The sequence below is a fragment of the Portunus trituberculatus genome, chromosome 39 (genome assembly GCF_017591435.1).
Source record: "Portunus trituberculatus isolate SZX2019 chromosome 39, ASM1759143v1, whole genome shotgun sequence".
In the NCBI taxonomy this organism is placed as follows: Eukaryota; Metazoa; Arthropoda; class Malacostraca; order Decapoda; family Portunidae; genus Portunus; species Portunus trituberculatus.
Genome location: NC_059293.1, coordinates 10,763,338 through 10,782,975, shown reverse-complemented (window position 1 = coordinate 10,782,975; position 19,638 = coordinate 10,763,338). Strand labels below are relative to the sequence as shown.

Sequence of the window (19,638 nt, the reverse complement as noted above, 5' to 3'; positions counted from 1 at the left end):
TACTCTGTACATTGAGATGATGAAAGGCAGCTACTGTTTGAAGTGTCCAGTTTTGTATAAACTGACCAACAAATTACACCAAAACCCAGTCAGAATTGATGATCAAGGGTAAAAATTGCTCTGCTTTAGTCTATTTCTTTTTTAATGTGTGTATTTTTTCATGTACGTATTAATCCCTTTGTACTTTTATAGGATGGAGTCGAGCTCAGTATTTTCAGATGTTTAGAAGTAAATGATCATAATTCCTTTAATTAGTGTGTGTGTTTGGGTGTGTGTGTGTGTGTGTGTGTGTGTGTGTGCGTGTGTGTTTGTTTGTTTGTTTGTTTGTGTGTGTGTGTGTGTGTGTGTGTGTGTGTGTGTGTGTGTGTGTGTGTGTGTGTGTGTTTCTGCACACCTGAAAGTGTAGTAATGCATTGTCATGCTTTAACAGGTTACCCCGCCATGGATCAGCTTCTACCATCACCGGGGTTCAGTATTCCCAGCATTGGGACACCTCTGCCACACTCAGGGGAGGAGGAGATGATATTGCTCTCTGCTCAGCAAAAGCAGCAGCAACAATCCACTCAAGAACAACAGCAACAGTCCTCACAACAGCAGCAGCCACAGGGTTCCCAGATGGGGCAGCAGCAGCAGCAGCAAGGGTCACAGATGGGGCAGCAGCAGTTCAGCAGCGGCCTCACGCCACACACACTCCTGCAGCCTCACACACCAGTTAGTGTCTTGTCTTATTTATGTTATTCTGTTACTATGTGTCATTTTTTAAAAGAATACTTTTTTCAGAGTCAAGGTAATCATGTGTTGATACTACTTTGATGATGTGTATTGTTTTTTGTTTTGTAGTAGTGGGAGTTGTTTGATCAGAAATCTTTGATGTTAAGCAGTTTAATCTTCAAGTCCTGAGTGCTTTTGGAGGGTTTGTGTGTTAGTGTCTGAATAAAGATGGATTCACTATGATCGTTATTCTCATTATCTGTGGAGTCTATCAGGTCACCGCAAGCTGATGAATGGGAGCATTAATCATTATATTGTTTGCAGAACCTGATGTCCCCAGCCATGGGCACTGGTGGGTCACAGGTTGGTGTGGGCAGTATGTTTGGCTCAGCATTGGGACCCTCCACTCCAGCAGGGGGGCCCATGACTCCCATGACCCCACACTCCAATGACCCAGGCATTGTACCACAGCTACAGTTAGTGCTCATGTTGTTGTTGTGGTCACTAATTTCTGTATTTCTTAATCTATTAGTTTCCTTTGTATTGAAATGGCTTCTGCTTATTCTTTAAAGTATTATCTAGTATGTATGGGAGATGGACAGTTGTATTAAGGAAAATGAATTTATCTATCTATTGGATATGTACTGTTTCCAAGAGTGTCCTCTATTGCCTTACATAATTTTGTCTCCATACGTTGTCTGAAAGTGTTGGGCATAAAAAGTATGTGTGGAATTTGCTTCCTTTAGTCATGCTATTTATTAGATTTTATTCTTGCAAATTTTTTGATTATTTTTTTGTTTATTCTTTTAATTTTTTACATTGATGTTACATATATAGCTAATCAGTAAGGTCTTTTTTGCGCTTAATAAAAGATGTACCAGGACTGTTAGCTCTCTATCTTCTAATTGCTCGTAGCATGTCTCTTATTTTCTAATTAATCAACATAATGATGTTATGAGTATTCTTTGTTAAACTGTCATATCATTAACCTTTAAACTCCTTACAAATTCATGCTAACTTAACAATTGATGTTGTCTAATATTAAAATTACTACATTTAAATTACACATTTCATTTTATGTGTGTGATTGTCTTTCAGGAACATTGTCTCCACAGTCAACCTCAACTGCAAACTTGACCTCAAAAAAATTGCCCTACATGCGCGTAATGCAGAGTACAATCCCAAGCGATTTGCAGCGGTGATTATGAGGATCCGTGACCCTCGCACCACTGCCCTTATTTTCTCCTCAGGCAAGATGGTGTGTACGGGTGCCAAGAGTGAGGATGACTCCAGACTAGCAGCCAGGAAATATGCTCGGATTGTACAGAAACTTGGGTTTCCAGTAAGTGTTTGTGGGAGTATGTTGTTTAGAATGGTGTATTGATTAATTGTCTTTTCTTCACAAGAGTAGATGTGTGAAAAGTCATTGATTTAAGTGCATTCCTTGGAGTGTATTGACATTAGGGAATGAATATCTAGTGTTATTTTGCAAAAATATTTTTTAATTACAGTACATGCCAGAATATGACAATTTTTTTTTTTTTTTTTTTTGCCAATTCTGAGGCTCCTAAATCAAGGGGTTGTCTTATATACTAAGAATAAAACACAACCCTTTAAACTTTTGGTGAATATTAACTGCTGCAGTATCTTGGAATTAATTTTACAGCAACAGACACTCATTATATATATATATATATATATATATATATATATATATATATATATATATATATATATATATATATATATATATATACAGGCAACTCCTGCGTAACAAAGGGGTTATGTTCCTAAAAAAACCCTTCGTTAACCCTTAACGTACGGTGATCATTTCGGGACGATTGTAGCGTTGCGTGCAGAGAGGCGGGGATCGTTCCGGGAATCATGATTTTTCAGCGCTAAACGTTTGAATCCCTCCCCGTCACTATTGGTTCTGGGGCAAGTGGAAGTCTCTGGCATCTTTTCTCGCTCGCCTCCTTGAGCCTTGAGACAGATGTTCCCTCACAATAGGTCATCTTTTCCCATTTCGAGGCAACATCTGGCAATCCCCGTGACCCGAAGTTAGGAAACAATACTCCGAGTGATGTTATGTCAGTGTTACTTGGTAATGACATTGAGGACAGTGGTGAAAATGAAGACAGTGATTTTTTTTATTGAGACAGAAGAAAGTGAAGACTCCAGTAGTGATTCTGATAGTGATCTGGGAGACAGAGACCAACCCTCACAGCGACGTTCATAAACCTCCTCACTTACTCCCCTCGAGCAATGCGCTGGTGTGTGTCACCTATGGTTGCCTCTACAGGACTGTGCTTGTCAGCCAAGTCACGTCAGTCCCATTGCTAATAAGAGTTGCCACATTACAATTATTACACAAAACCACAATACGTATTTGTAATATGTGGTTTATTTTTCTTTTTCTGTTTTGAACATTATTTCATTTGAGTTCGCATTTTCATGACATGAAAGTGCAAAAGTTCCTACTTTTACATCAAATTCATATGCCCAAATGGAGAGAGAGAGAGAGAGATTGCGGTGTTATCTGAGCTTGGGGGGTATTTCTTAGCGGCGGATTCTGCCATGAATTTTTTGCTCTGCAATAACATTGGTGTGAGAGGTGATAACATGTTGAAAACTACATTGTTGTACTCAGAATAACACAAAGAAATACGCTTTTATAAGAAAAAAATATTTTTAGCATTTTTGACAGGTGTGATTTTTCCCCGCTGTAACAGATGGAAAGTAAATCAATCCCCCGTACTTTAAGGGTTAAGCGAAACTTCGTTAAGCGAACCGATTGTAACAAGTTTAACCCCTGACTTCAACTTCCATTGAGAGTAAACAAAGCGAGAGTGCATCATAGTACAGTGAAAGGTTTAATGAAAGTAAAAATTATGAAGTTAAACATTTAGGCAGTTTAATTTAAGTCATTATAATGTACACTAATGTATGTATGTACGTAACTTTATAATGTTGATGATCTTAAATTTATGAAGGGAAGGAGAGTGAAATGGGAAAGACACTAACCAGCAACCTGCGGAATGTAAACAAAGGACGCATCATTGTATCACATGCAAAACTTATGTACCACATTTCCACAAGGCTTTCCATTTTATCCATTGTAGAGTCACGAGTTCAGGTGGTTCTTTTAGCAAATTTGTAAAGAGTGGTGAAACAATATTGTCTTGCAGACTCCTTGCTTCTGATGTTTTTGTGTTCAGTGGTCGGATATATGGTGAATGCGTTCTTGTATGAGAATGACTTTTTCTTTTCTTAGAATTTTCTTTCAAATATTAGGATGCGTCTTCCAAGATGCAGCATCTTGCAAGCCGTAAAATACAGTAATGCTCCTCTCCAGGATGGGATCTGTTTCAGTGAAGAGGGATGTTGCATCTTCCATGACTTTCAGCAAATTACGAAGAGTCCAAGATGCTTGGGAAGGGAGGTCAAGTACATCCACCAGGACCAGTGGGAGATTCAAATGGAGACCAAATCATGCAATCGTGAGTCAAAGTCATGCTCGGCGAAATATGGGATATTTTACCAATTCGTGTTTATGCGAGTTTTGTGTTCGGCGAATTTGTGTTTGGCGAGGTTTGACTGTATATATATATATATATATATATATATATATATATATATATATATATATATATATATATATATATATATATATATATATATATATATATATATATATATATATATATATATACATACATACATACATACATACATACATAAATAAAGGCATATAAAGGCAATCCCCGCTTAATGAATGGGTTACGTTCCTAAAAAAACGTTCGTTAAGCGAACCAGTTTTAACAAGTTTGACCCCTGACTTGAACTTCCATTGAGAGTAAACAAAGCGAGAGTGCATCATAGTACAGTGAAAGGTTTAATGAAAGTAAAAAATATGTAGTTAAACATTTAGGCAGTTTAATTTAAGTCATTATAGTGTACACTAATGTATGTATGTAAGTAACTTTATAATGTTGATGATCTTAAATTTATGAAGGGAGGGAGAGTGGAGCGGGAAAGACACTATCTGGCAACTGTGGAATGTAAACAAAGGGCGCATCATTGTACCGCATACAAAACTTACGTACCACATTTCCACAAGGCTTTCCATTTTATCCATTGTGGAGTCACGAGTTCAGGTGGTTCTTTTAGCTTGCAAGGAAGATATGGTCTCACCAGCCTTCTTAAAAGAGTCTGCTGACTTGAAAATAGTAGAGACAGTAGATGTAGTCAAGCCATAGTGGCGAGCAATGTTGCCTAGCATTGCTAAGAAGACCAGGAAGTCTCTTACTCATGAAGTGAAGCTAAATATTATTCACAGATACGAGAGGGAGAAAATTAATAGCATTGTTTGCCACCATGGCTTGACTCCATCTACTGTCTCTACTATTTTCAAGTCAACAGACTCTATTAAGAAGGCTGGTGAGACTGTATCTTCCTTGCAAGCTAAAAGAACCACCTGAATTTGTGACTAGCAATGGATAAAATGGAAAGCTTTGTGCAAATCTTGTATGTAGCTTTTTGTTTACATTCACACTCTCCCTCCCTTCATAAATTTAAGATCATCAACATTATAAAGTTACTTACATACATACATTAGTGTAATGACTTAGTCTTAAATTAAACTGCTTAAATGTTTAAGTTCATAATTTTTACTTTCATTAAACCTTTTTACTGTACTATGATGCACTGTCGCTTTGTTTACTCTCAATGGAAGTTCAAGTCAGGGATGAAATTTGTTATAATTGGTTCGCTTATCAAAAATTTACGCAATGAAAGTTTTTTTAGGAACATAACCCTTTCGTTAAGCGGGGTTTGCCTGTATATATATATATATATATATATATATATATATATATATATATATATATATATATATATATATATATATATATATACAGTGGAGACTCAATTCTTGATTGTCCTAATAGTTAAGATTTCTAGTACTTGAACACAGAAGTTTGATTTAATGCTAGAAAAAATACCTGATAGTTGAACGTCCACACACATGGTTATAAACAAAAGCTCATTAGTTTCTCCCTCCCTCCATCTGCCAGTTGTGCTGGTGCAGTCTTCAGAGTAACAGTCTTTTGCATTCTGTCTGTAGCTTTTCATTTATAAACTTACATTGATACCAAAGGCTTATTAAGTGGTGAAAATATCTGGTAATCGAATGACCACATACATGGTTCTAAACAAAGCTCTGACCTCTCCCTCTGCGCCGCTGACATTGTTTCACTCTGATACCATATTAATGTTAAAAAAAAAATTGCTGGTATTTTGGTATGCCAGATGTCGGCTCACATCCCTAGTCCTACTGCAGTTTTGATAAAAACCACATTCATCTGCATTTTATCAGTAGTTTTCATGTAGAAACTTACAATGACACCAAAGAGGGTTATTGGTGGTGAAAATAAGGAATCTAGTGAAAGTGTGAGTGGTGGTGTTATTGAGCCACATCCCTCCACTAGTGGTTTCACAGGAATCACATCTGACGTTTTCATGGATGGTGACTTGTTCTCCGATGACCTCCTTCCTCCTCCCCACCCTTCTCCTCCTCTTCTATGTTATCAATCACCAGCCTCCACTTACAGTTGTACAAATCAAAATTATAAAAAAATTGCGTTGAAATTTTTATTAACTTGAAGTTTGCTAAGATTAGAACAAATTACCTGATTTATAGGTATCGATGGTCAAATTTTTGATGCTTGAACAGCCTTTTGGAACAAATTAAGTTTGAGTATTGAGTGTCCATTATATATATATATATATATATATATATATATATATATATATATATATATATATATATATATATATATATATATATATATATATATATATATATATATATATATATATATATATATATATATATATATATATATATATATATATATATATATATATATATATATATATATATATATATATATATATATATATATATATATATATATATATATATATATATATATATATATATATATATATATATATATATATATATATATATATATATATATATATATATATATATATATATATATATATATATATATATATATATATATATATATATATATATATATATATATATATATATATATATATATATATATATATATATATATATATATATATATATATATATATATATATATATATATATATATATATATATATATATATATATATATATATATATATATATATATATATATATATATATATATATATATATATATATATATATATATATATATATATATATATATATATATATATATATATATATATATATATATATATATATATATATATATATATATATATATATATATATATATATATATATATATATATATATATATATATATATATATATATATATATATATATATATATATATATATATATATATATATATATATATATATATATATATATATATATATATATATATATATATATATATATATATATATATATATATATATATATATATATATATATATATATATATATATATATATATATATATATATATAGGCAACCACCGTTTAAAGAAGGTTCACACAACAAAATTTCACTACAACGAAGGTTTAATTTTACTACCATCTGCTCGTTTAACGAACACCAAACTCGCTTTAACGAAGTTTTATCCAGGTAATTTTTTTCAAGTTTGAAAGGCCTGCCGTATCACGCAAGCCGACAAGCTTTTGAATACACCAGGAGCCGCAAATACTAACGCCTGCCTTAGGAGAAATCCTGGGACACCTGTAGAATCAAGATCAAGATCAAGATCAAGCCTCTCGTGGACAACACATGCACCACTCACTCCCATAACAGCGTCAGCAGCAGCTCGTCTTCACTTGCTCAACTTACCACCAAAATGCCCTGCAATGTGGCCTAACGTTCCTAAGAAGACCAGGAAGTCTCTTACTCTCGAAGTGAAGCTGGATATTACTCACAGACACGAGAGAGGCGAGAAAACTATAGCATTGCTGGCCACCATCTTGAGTCTATATACTGTCTCTACTATTTTCAAGTCAGCAGACTGTTAAGAAGGCTGGTGAGACCGTATCTTCCTTGCAAGCTTAAAGAACCACCTGAACTCGTGACTCTACAATGGATAAAATGGAAAGCCTTGTGGAAATGTGGTGCATAAGTTTTGTATGCGGTACAATGATGCGCCCTTTGTTTACATTCCAGGTTGCCGGTTAGTGTCTTTCCTGTTTCACTCTCCCTCCCTTCATAAATTTAAGATCATCAACATTATAAAGTTACGCACATACTTACATTAGTGTACATTATAATGACTTAAATTAAATTTAACTGCTTAAATGTTTAACTTCATAATTTTTACTTTCCTTAAACCTTTCACTGTACTATGATGCACTCTCGCTTTGCTTACTCTCAATGGAAGTTCAAGTCAGGGGTTAAACTTGTTATAATCAGTTCGCTTAACAAAGTTTCGCTTAACGAAGTGTTTTTTAAGAACATAACCCCTTCGTTAAGTGGGGGTTGCCTGTATATATATATATATATATATATATATATATATATATATATATATATATATATATATATATATATATATATATATATATATATATATATATATATATATATATATATATATATATATATATATATATATATATATATATATATATATATATATATATATATATATATATATATATATATATATATATATATATATATATATATATATATATATATATATATATATATATATATATATATATATATATATATATATATATATATATATATATATATATATATATATATATATATATATATATATATATATATATATATATATATATATATATATATATATATATATATATATATATATATATATATATATATATATATATATATATATATATATATATATATATATATATATATATATATATATATATATATATATATATATATATATATATATATATATATATATATATATATATATATATATATATATATATATATATATATATATATATATATATATATATATATATATATATATATATATATATATATATATATATATATATATATATATATATATATATATATATATATATATATATATATATATATATATATATATATATATATATATATATATATATATATATATATATATATATATATATATATATATATATATATATATATATATATATATATATATATATATATATATATATATATATATATATATATATATATATATATATATATATATATATATATATATACAGTATATATATAAAATGGAGATTCAATACTCGAACTTAATTTGTTCCAAATGGCTGTTCGAGTATTGAAAAGTTCGACTATTGACACCTATAAATCAGGTAATTCATTCTAATCTTAGCAAACCCTCAAGTTTATAAAAATTTCAATGTAATTTTTTTACAATTTTGATTTGTACATACCATAAGTGAAGGCTGGTGATGGATAATTTAGAAGAGGATTGGAGAAGGATGGGGAGGAGGAGGAAGGTCACCGGAGGATGAGTTACCATCCATGAAAGCGTCTTTGTAAAGTTTCTTGTGGTGTGATTCCTGTGAATCCACTAATGGAGTGCTGTGGCTCACTAACACTTGCACTCTCACCAGATTCCTTATTTTCACCACTAATAAGCCTTTTTGGTGCCATCTTAAGTTTGTAAATGAAAAACTGCAGACAATGCAGAAGAATGGTGTTTTTCTCAAGACTGTGGCAGGACTAAGGATGTGCACCGGTATCGGTATACTGGAGTAGTAACGGTATTACCAGTAATACGGTATCAGAACGGTACAGAGGCGGCTGCGAAAAGGGAGATGACAGGGCTTTGTAGATATAAATGAAGCCTTTAATAGAGGCATGTGCGGCCGTTTGATTACCAGATACAGGGGATCCTCACAATTCGACAGGGTTAGGGCGGTTTATCATCGGTCGAATCAGCGTTTATTCGAATCATGAAGCAATTTTTCCCATAGGATACTTTAAGAGTTAGGGGGGGATAGGGACCAACCTCCAGCCTAGACCCTCCAAAACATCACTATAACCTCTAAAAACACTAACTTATACTAAATCAGTACTATTAAAGGCTTCATTTATATCTAACTTTTTTTTTATTAAACACATTAGGGTGCTGTACAGTACATTTTTTGGAAATAAAAACACTTGCTTGATGCAGTGGTCTTGTGGTACTTGTCCCTGTTCTTCCAAATTATTGATACTGTTGATCTAAGGAAAACCATTTGCACTGCAACGACACTGTGAGCTATACCTTCCTCACACCTTCTTATAAGCTCAAGCTTATCTTTGAAAGGCTGGAAATTGTGCTTCTTAGGGCTGGGGCTGGAGGTGGCTTTGAGCGGTATGGTCGAAGCGGCATGGAGACAGGAGGTGGAACGGTGGAGTGTGGCCTGCCTGGATGCCATGTTTTGTACAAATATTTTTGGACCACATCCCACATCCCCCCTATTATCTATTGTTTCTAATGAGAATTACATGTTTGTTTTATGCGAATTTTGATATACGCGATGCCTCTTGGAACATATCTATCGCATAAATCGAGAGTTACCTGTATATATATGACATGACAAAGTGAGTTCTCTTTACGAATGTTGAATGCTTACTGACAGCTTCACGTGTATCAGCAAACCCATCTGTACTGTAATAGTAATCATCAGTTGTTGATTAGGCTAACAGAAACTGTGACATCGATAAATACTGCAATTAATACCATAGTCATCAAGAAAAGAAAGTATTACATATTCCTGTCATTTCAGAGCTCAGAAACACATGGAATTATGCAGAACAGGGATGGTGAATTTTGCCATGATTCTAACATACTTAAGTAAGGGAATCCACCGTCAAGCAAGCCCTTCGTGTTGTGGCTTGTCAGTGATGCACCCTTCATCATTATACAGGAACAATAGCTCAAAACTTAAACTTTTCCTTAAAAGATTGGGGGTGAATATTTATGGACATGTCAGACAACTGATAGTAATTTAGTTTAGCATCAGTAAGTGCAAGACTTCTTCATACTTTGTCCCTCTTTCACAACAGGCAAAATTTATGGAGTTCAAGATACAAAACATGGTGGGCAGTTGTGATGTGAAGTTTCCTATTAGACTGGAAGGCCTTGTGCTCACCCACAGTCAGTTCAGCAGGTAAGGTATTTTATGTTGCTGTGAATAGAGGAATAGAGAGATAGATATGAAGATGAAGCTTAGAATTAGTGAAGAAGCAAAAATTGATAATTGAAATGTATGTTTCTTAAAGTAGATAAAATGAGAAAATTGTATGACATTATAATAACACTGAAACATGAAGTAAAGGAGCAGCAGAGAAGAATAAATCACTTGAAGAGTGTGATGGTTACAGGCAGTGACTATTAATAGTGTTATGATCTGTGCCTGTTGTATCATGATGAAGAAAAGAAGAAAAAGAGCTACAAATTCAGAGAACAAGACAAAACCTGTTATTGCTGTGTAGCCCAGTGGCACCTCAATAAGCATATATTTCAATGTACCTAGAAGTTCTTCCCTGTTTGATTTTGTCCCCTTCTCTTTGTCCTTTTATTTTGAATCTTGCATAGTATTTAGTTGAAAAATAGTTTTTTATGTTAATTAAGCCAGAATTGATCCAGACTCTTAGGTTGAGTGCACACAATCCACTTTTTTTTATGGTCTATGGCCACCACAAAAGAATGGTCAAAATAGAATATGCATATCTCTATAGCTGCGTACACATTGTCCACTTTTTTGTGGTGACCACAAAATAATGGTGAATAGTGGCAGGTAGGTTTATCTTTCTGATCACACAACTGTGGCTGGCCACAGTGTCTAGTAATAGAAACCGTTGTTTCCAATGGCAGCATCGACACAACCACCACCTTGTCACCCGTGTCACAGAGTTGGCTTCTCCTTCTGTGAGTGAAGAGGGTGGAAGACATGTTTGAGTTGTTTGACTGTGTAGCATTGATTGCAGAGGTCAAGAAAAGATCAAGACTGTGATTTGTAGCTATAGGAATACAGAGATAAGAATATGAGGAAAGTTGTGGACAGAGGTGTGTGAGGATGTGGTCATCGACTGTAGTAATCTTTGCCTGGAAAAAAAAAAAAAATGGAAGGTAACAAAATACTTTATTGAAAGGGAAAAAAAAAAAGACATTGTTCATCAGTAAATTTTATGTTACACCTGCCTGCTTGTCTGTGTCTGTCTGTTTGTCTGTTTGTCTCTATGTATGTTAGTATGCATGCATGTATATATGTGTATTTACCTAGTTGTAAATGCACGTGTTTGTATCTATGTGTGTATGTGTTAACGTGTGTGTTTGTGTATGATCTGTATGTATATGTGTAGCCTAGGTGTGTGTGTGTGTGTGTGTGTGTGTGTGTGTGTGTGTGTGTGTGTGTGTGTGTGTGTGTGTGTGCTGTGTTTATATAGTAAATATTTCTTTCTTATTATATGATGACACTGACATCATTAGTGGCTTCTACCGACTGGCTTGTGTGCAAGGTACACCTACTCACCTCTTTTCATGGTGACCATTTTTTGTGGCAGCCACTTTTCATTGCAGCCATTGAGCACAAAAAAAGTGGCTCGTGTGCACCCAGCCTTACAAATATCCACTAGAGTATATGAAATATGATCATCCCCTTTATACAAATCAGAAGGGACTGTGAGTGACTGAGGTGGGCTGCTTTTGTCCCTGTACTTCTTCCTATTTTGTCCTTGATTAGGGGTCTTGGGGTGACACTCACAATCCTTTGTCAGTTAAAAGCCAGATGCAAAAGAGGTTGTACTGAGTTGAGTTGGAAAAGAGAGGAAAATGGCATGTGAGTACCCAGTTAGCTGGGCTAAGTCAGTACTTCCCAAACTTTTCCTGAGTAAGTACCACTTGGAGGTCCTGTACCACCGGGTTCCAGAAAAGTCAATTCCAGCAAATATCAATTTCTTCACAAATAGAACACACAAATGAACTAACAATAAGGAATATGACTCAGTTTAATGCAAGGGATGCATCTGTTTCTTCTCCACCAGCTGATCAATGGCAGATTATCTTGTGTAAGGCAAAAATCTTTATAAGTGGATGAATTTGATTTAACTAAAATTACATATGATCCTGAAATTGCTCATGCACCACTTGAAAGGCCTTCATGTATCACTAGTGGTATGTGTACCACATATTGGGAACCACTGGGCTAAGTAGAGTAAATATATATACATGTATTGTTTTGTTGCAAATAGTGGTAAGTCTCTGCTCTTATAGACTTAGGTGTCTCCCAGAGCCATTTAGAGGCCACCTTGGCATCTGGTTCATTAATGTAGTTGCTGTATCTTCTTAGTGGAGCTGGTAGGCTTGTTGGGAGAGTGGGTCACCATTAAGATATTAAAGGATAGGTGTCTTGAAACCTTCCTCTTGGAAGAATTAAAGTCAAGAAGGAGGAAATAAAGAAGCAGGCAGGAAGCTCCCAGAGTTTACCAGAGAGAACGATGAATGACCGAGAATATTGATTAACTCTTGCATTAGAGAGGTGGACAGAATATGGATGAAGGAAAGAAAGAAGTCATGTGCAATGAGACTTTATGGGAGGGGAAGCACACAGTTAGCAAGATCAGAACAGTTACCATAAAAATAGAAGATAGCAAGAGTTGTGATGTTAGTGTTGTTTGCATCAAACACATAATGCACACACATTCTATATTTTGAGTTGCTGCTTCTGTTTTGTAATGATATGTTAGCCTCACCCATTCACAGTTTGCCTCCTTTGCAGTTATGAGCCGGAGTTGTTCCCTGGTTTGATCTATCCGTATGGTGAAGCCTCGTATTGTCCTCCTCATATTTGTGTCTGGCAAGGTGGTACTCACAGGTGAGTGGAAAGATGTTTCATATACTTCATGCTGAAAAGTTTATATTGGAGACTGTGTTGGCCTTGTGTAGGTCTTTATATAGGATTTATTATTTTTTTTAACTGGATGGTGTTTTATTGTCAAATTGTTAATATGAACATTGGTGTAAAAGTCTCATATGTGGAAAAATATTGTTGCATATGGTGTACAGGTCATTCTTGATTTTTGCGTGTTTAGATTATGTGCTCTTGAAATAACATGAAGTAAAAAACCTACCATATTTGATGGCTCATAAGATGCATGAGCTCATAATATGCACCCAGTTTTGGTAGACATTGAAATGAAAAAAAAAGACAAATGAATGGATTTAAGGTCTGAATATGAAGTGAAGGATTTCACCTGATATTTGAAGACTCACATGGATTTAGATCATCGTTAGATCCCAATATTTTGCATTTAAAAACTTTGATCTTTGCTAGTAGCATACATACAAATCCTATTGTTATTTGTGAGATGTAAACTTGTATCTGGCATATGGCATTGGCAGTGACTGGGAGAGAGTCAGAGACTACTGGGCTAATAATGAATTTTTTTAATCTATTTTATTTTACTTTTTTTATTTATTTATGTATTTTTTTGTACATGTATGTAAGATGAAAATGTTAAAAGATGGGTGTAATTTTGATTGTATGAAAGTGTGTCTTACCTCAAGGAGTAACAGCATCACACTGTAAAGAATGCAGTGAAGCTTGTCCGTGTCAAGAGCAAGATCACTGACACTGACCGCATGTTTTGTTTTGGATCACACAATGTTTGGTGCATGGTCGCTTGGCAAATTCCTCCTGACTGGTGTCATGCTATATGAATTACCAGTAATTATAACCTATTATATATTGCTACCTTGAAGGAGAGAGTTATTTTGTGGTGTAGTACCAATCATCACTTTGTTTACAAGTGCAAAGATGTCTGGGGTTTGATTTTAGAGCCTCTGTTGTCATAGACTTACCACCAACCACTGCCTCAATACTGAACTTTGGTCTCATAGGACACAGGCTCATTTCCTCAGACCTTTTTTTGGAAAAAGATGCATCTTATGAGCCATCATACAGTAATAATCTTTTAAACTTATGCAAATTATTTAGAATAACATCAAGATTCTTTGCTGGTATGGCAAATCATGAGAGTTACAAGATTCCACGAAATGTTTGTTTAGGCTGCCATATTATTATCATAGCTGATTGCAGCACAGAGGCACTTCACCTCTCAGGACAGCTTGTGATGCATGATAAACGCCATCAGGAAGATGAGTGTATGCCATCTTGCTGTCAGCTAGATGCCTTTACTAAGAAACGACAATCCTTTGATTATTCCAGCTGAGAGGTGCACAAAAGCATTTTGTATAGGATGTGTGTTGCAGGTACTGCAGGGTGCATGCTCAGTTGCTCTTTGAGATGCAGCCTTTCCAGGAATGGATTAACTCTTCTACCCCATGAGGCATGATTGTGACTCTTACGTTAGACCGATTTTGGCGCTTTTCAGCTTCCGCACTCCTTTTATGCCACACAGTTTGTTTATGCTTGAGGCTATCTGTCATATACCGAGGTCTGTCATTGGCCCTTTGTTTTCAAGATGGTGGACACTTAGCCAATCATGTATCAGCTTTTACAAGGGTATGTTTGTGTAGGTGTGAGGGTGCCAAGCGTGAGGATGGTGAGAACGCTAATGTCAGTGTGCTGTATTTTATCATTTTTTATGTATTTCTTGGTGAGATATAAGATGTATGTGTATTTCCATGGATAAGTAAGCAGTTCAGAAACATATTATGATGCATGACAATTTTGGAATTATTTTTATCTCGTTATTGGTTTAGATAAGAGTACGTAGTGCTGGCTTGATGGAGTTGGCTGAGGAGGATGTGTTGAAGCTTGATATTTCTGACCGCAAAGAAGTTGAATTTTCATTATATTACAATTTACTTACTTCCCTGATTTATTTTCCATAATGAGTGCAGTATGTCAAAAAACTTCTTGTTGGCTTAGATAAGAGTGTGTGGTGCTGGCTAGATGGAGTCACATGAGGAGAATGTGGTGACGCTTGTTTCTGACCATGAGAAGTTGAATTTTCATTATATTTCATTTTGCTTACTTTCCTGCTTTATTTTCCTTAATGAATGCAATATATCAAAGAGAAACTTCTTATTTTTAAGTGATATGTGATTTGTAAACTTTGTTGATGTGTTTTTGCAAAAAAAAAAATGAAGGAATTAAAAGAATACCTTTCTAAATCTATCTTGCCATAATTTTTTTTTTTACCATTGTTTGATTTTCTTTGTGCATATATGTTATGTTTGTTCAGTAATGATTATGCCACAGCAAAGAGCAACTCTTAAGCTTTCTAATAATGTATAAATGCCCCAGTGTTTGTTAAAATCAAATGATTGAACACTAAAGGACTCAAGGAAACTTTCTAACATTTGCTATTTATTTTTTATCTACGTATCTTGAAACCGCTCCCTCCTGTTATAATGTGGTATAAAGGTTAATCTATTTATACATTGATTCCTATGGGGAAAATAGTTTTGGTTCATGAATATATATATATATATATATATATATATATATATATATATATATATATATATATATATATATATATATATATATATATATATATATATATATATATATATATATATATATATATATATATATATATATATATATATATATATATATATATATATATATGTTAGTGTAGCCAGGGAGTAGATTCTCTTGTTTGCAGACGATATTGAAGGCGTGAGCAACTTCAGCATTGTTCAGTTTTTGCTGAGCTTTCTCTATTTGTCTTATTAATTCTTTGTTTAGAGCAGTAAGAGCCCCGATGAGCTATCCAAAAGTAGAGTTGTTTGCAACGTTTCGTTCCTTTTCATGGAACATCTTCAGGCAGAATGAGTGGGAGTAGTGATCACGTGTTGGCCGTGGTATCAAGCCGTGTAGGTCTTCTTTTTTGTGTGGGTAATATCTGTAGGTCTTGTGTTTGTAGATTCATGGCTGGTCTATCTTGTGCTATGTATAGTGATTCCAAGAAGAGTAGGCGGCGTGGGTCCCTTTCGCGGTCGATGATGGTAGTGTTATTTTCCAAATGTTTCCTTGTAGCGGTAGTTTTATGTGACGTGTTGTAGTGGTTCTTGATTGTTCCATTCTGTAGGTGGCAGGTGAGTCTCCTTGACAATGTTGTCCTTGTCATCCCAATATATGTTTGAGGTCCACAGTCCTCAATTTTGCAGGCGTGTTTGTAGATGACATGATCTTCTTGTAAAGGAGTTTTCTTCATGGTGGTTTTGTTTTTTATCAGCAGCTGTGACGTTTTCTTGGTGTTGTAGTATATGATGAGTGATATGCAGTCTTCTTCGTTTGTAGGCTTGACGTGGTGTTGTATGATGTCTTTGATGATGCGCTCGTCTGTCTTGTACTCTGTAGACATGATGTTTTTGTAGTAGAGTAGTATTTTGTTTTTCTTTTCTGGATCGTCTTTCTTGTACCATTTATCTATGGCATTCTTGATGGCTGTGTTGACTTCTGTGTTTTCGTAGCCGTTGTTAATAAGCACCTGTGTGATGCGTTCTAATTCTTGGTGGGTGTTGCTCCATGTTGAGCAGTGTGTGAGCGCACGTCGTATGTAGGCGTTCATGGTGGAGGTGCGGTAGCGTTGTGGGCATTCACTTTTTCCATTAAGGCAGGATCCTATGTTGCTGGGTTTGGTGTAGACAGTAGTAGTGAATCCTGCATTTGTAGCAGTGGTGAGGACGTCGAGGAAGGGTAGGTTGTTCTGTACTGCTTCTTCGTGGGTAAAGTTGAGGAAGGAGGCTTCATATATATATATATATATATATATATATATATATATATATATATATATATATATATATATATATACTCTTATATATATACTATATTTGATAGCATATACAATACACCTTTTCTCCAAAAAGAAAGTCTCAAGAAATGAGCCTGCGTTCTATGAAGCCAAGGTTCGGTATTGAGGCAGTGGTTGGGGATAAGTCTATGGCAACAGAGGCTCTAAAATCAAACCCCAGACATCTTTGCACATGTAAACAAAATCATGATTGGTACTTCACCATAAAGCAACTCTTTCTTTCAAGGTAGCAATATGTAATAGGTTATACTTACTGGTGATTCACAAAGAATGACACCAGTCAGAAGGAATTTGCCAAGTGACCATGCACCACATGAACTGATCTTGATCTTGATCTTGATACTACAGGCGACTCGGGATCACTCCTGAGCCAGGCCTTTGGATCGGCAGCTCCTGTAGATGACAAGAAAAGGGAAACAGAGTCCTTTGCTCTAACCGTCTGTACATCTGGCACGCCACATTCTCTCCAGAAACTCCTTCACCGCCTCAATCATCCTTTCATTCGTTTCTCTACTTAGTCCCAGCAGCACCACCATCCACTCCCTCCCCGTCTTTTCCACTCTTTCGTTCCTATTATGCCCTAGCTCAGTCAACACCATTTGCATCATCTCATACCTGTCTCTGGCATACTTCACACACTCCAGCATCACATGCTCCACCGTCTCGTCCTCTCCCGAGTCGCACATCTGGCACACTTTGCTGCGGGACTCAGACCACCTGTAACTCCTTGCATTCACATCCATACACTGTGCCCTAGCTTTAAAGAGTAGATCACCACCCAGGCTTCCATCATACCACCTCTCATACACCTCATAACTAAAATGAACACATGATCAGTGATCTTGATCTTGACATGAGCAAGCATGACTGCATTCTTTACAGTGTGATGCTGTTACTCCTTGAGGTAAAACACACTTTTATACAATTGAAATTGCACTTATCTTTTAATACCCATATATATATATATATATATATACAGGCAAACCCCGTTTAACGAAGGGGTTATGTTCCTAAAAAACACTTCGTTAAGTGAAACTTAGTTAAGCGAACCGATTATAACAAGTTTAACCCCTGATTTGAACTTCCATTGGGAGTAAGCAAAGCGAGAGTGCATCATAGTACAGTAAAAGGTTTAATGAAAGTAAGAATTATGAAGTTAAACATTTAGGTAGTTTAATTTAAGTCATTATAATGTACACTAATGTATGTATGTAACTTTATAATGTTGATGATCTTAACTTTATGAAGGGAGGAAGAGTGAAACGGGAAAGACACTAATCGGCAACCTGTGGAATGTAAACAAAGTGCGCATCATTGTACTGCATACAAAACTTATGTACCACATTTCCACAAGGCTTTCCATTTTATCCATTGTAGAGTCACGAGTTCAGGTGGTTCTTTTAGCTTGCAAGGAAGATAGGGTCTCACCAGCCTTCTTAATAGAGTCTGCTGACTTGAAAATAGAGACAGTATAATATGGAGTCAAGATGGTGGCCAGCACTGCTATAGTTTTCTGGCCTCTCTCGTGTCTGTGAATAATATCTAGCTTCATTTGGAGAGTAAGAGACTTCCTGGTCTTCTTACGAACACTAGGCCAATTGCAGGGTGTTTTGGTGGTAAGTTGAGCTATGGAAGACAAGCTGCTGCTGAGGCTGTTATGTTTTGACTGGGGAGTGAGTGTTGCGCGTGTTGTCCACGAGAGGCTTGATCTTGATCTTGATCTTTATTCTATAGGTGTCCCAGGATTCAAAAGCCTGTCAGCTTGCGTGATATGGTGGGGCTTTCAAATTTGGAAAAACTGGATAAAACTTCGTTAAAGCCAGTTTGGTGTTCGTTAAACTAGCAGGTGGTAGTAAAATGAAACCTTCGTTGTAGCGAAATTTCGTTGTGTGAACCTTCGTTAAACGGGGGTTGCCTGTATATATATATATATATATATATATATATATATATATATATATATATATATATATATATATATATATATTTGGAAGTAGGCCATTTAATATACAGGTTCTGTTGAAGTCAACAGCGGTGACTGCGTTGTTGATCTTATATGTAGTCTTTTCA

At 34.8% G+C, this 19,638-nt stretch overlaps 1 protein-coding gene across 1 annotated transcript in view; it reads left to right on the top strand.

Moving 5' to 3' along the window:
• Window positions 1-19,638, top strand: part of LOC123515355 (TATA-box-binding protein-like) — a 39,763-nt gene that overhangs the window by 12,255 nt on the left and 7,870 nt on the right. The window contains 6 exon segments of the mRNA XM_045273856.1: window positions 431-711; window positions 1,036-1,187; window positions 1,810-2,053; window positions 10,840-10,943; window positions 13,554-13,587; window positions 13,589-13,649. Coding sequence (XP_045129791.1) covers window positions 431-711; window positions 1,036-1,187; window positions 1,810-2,053; window positions 10,840-10,943; window positions 13,554-13,587; window positions 13,589-13,649 — 876 coding nt within the window.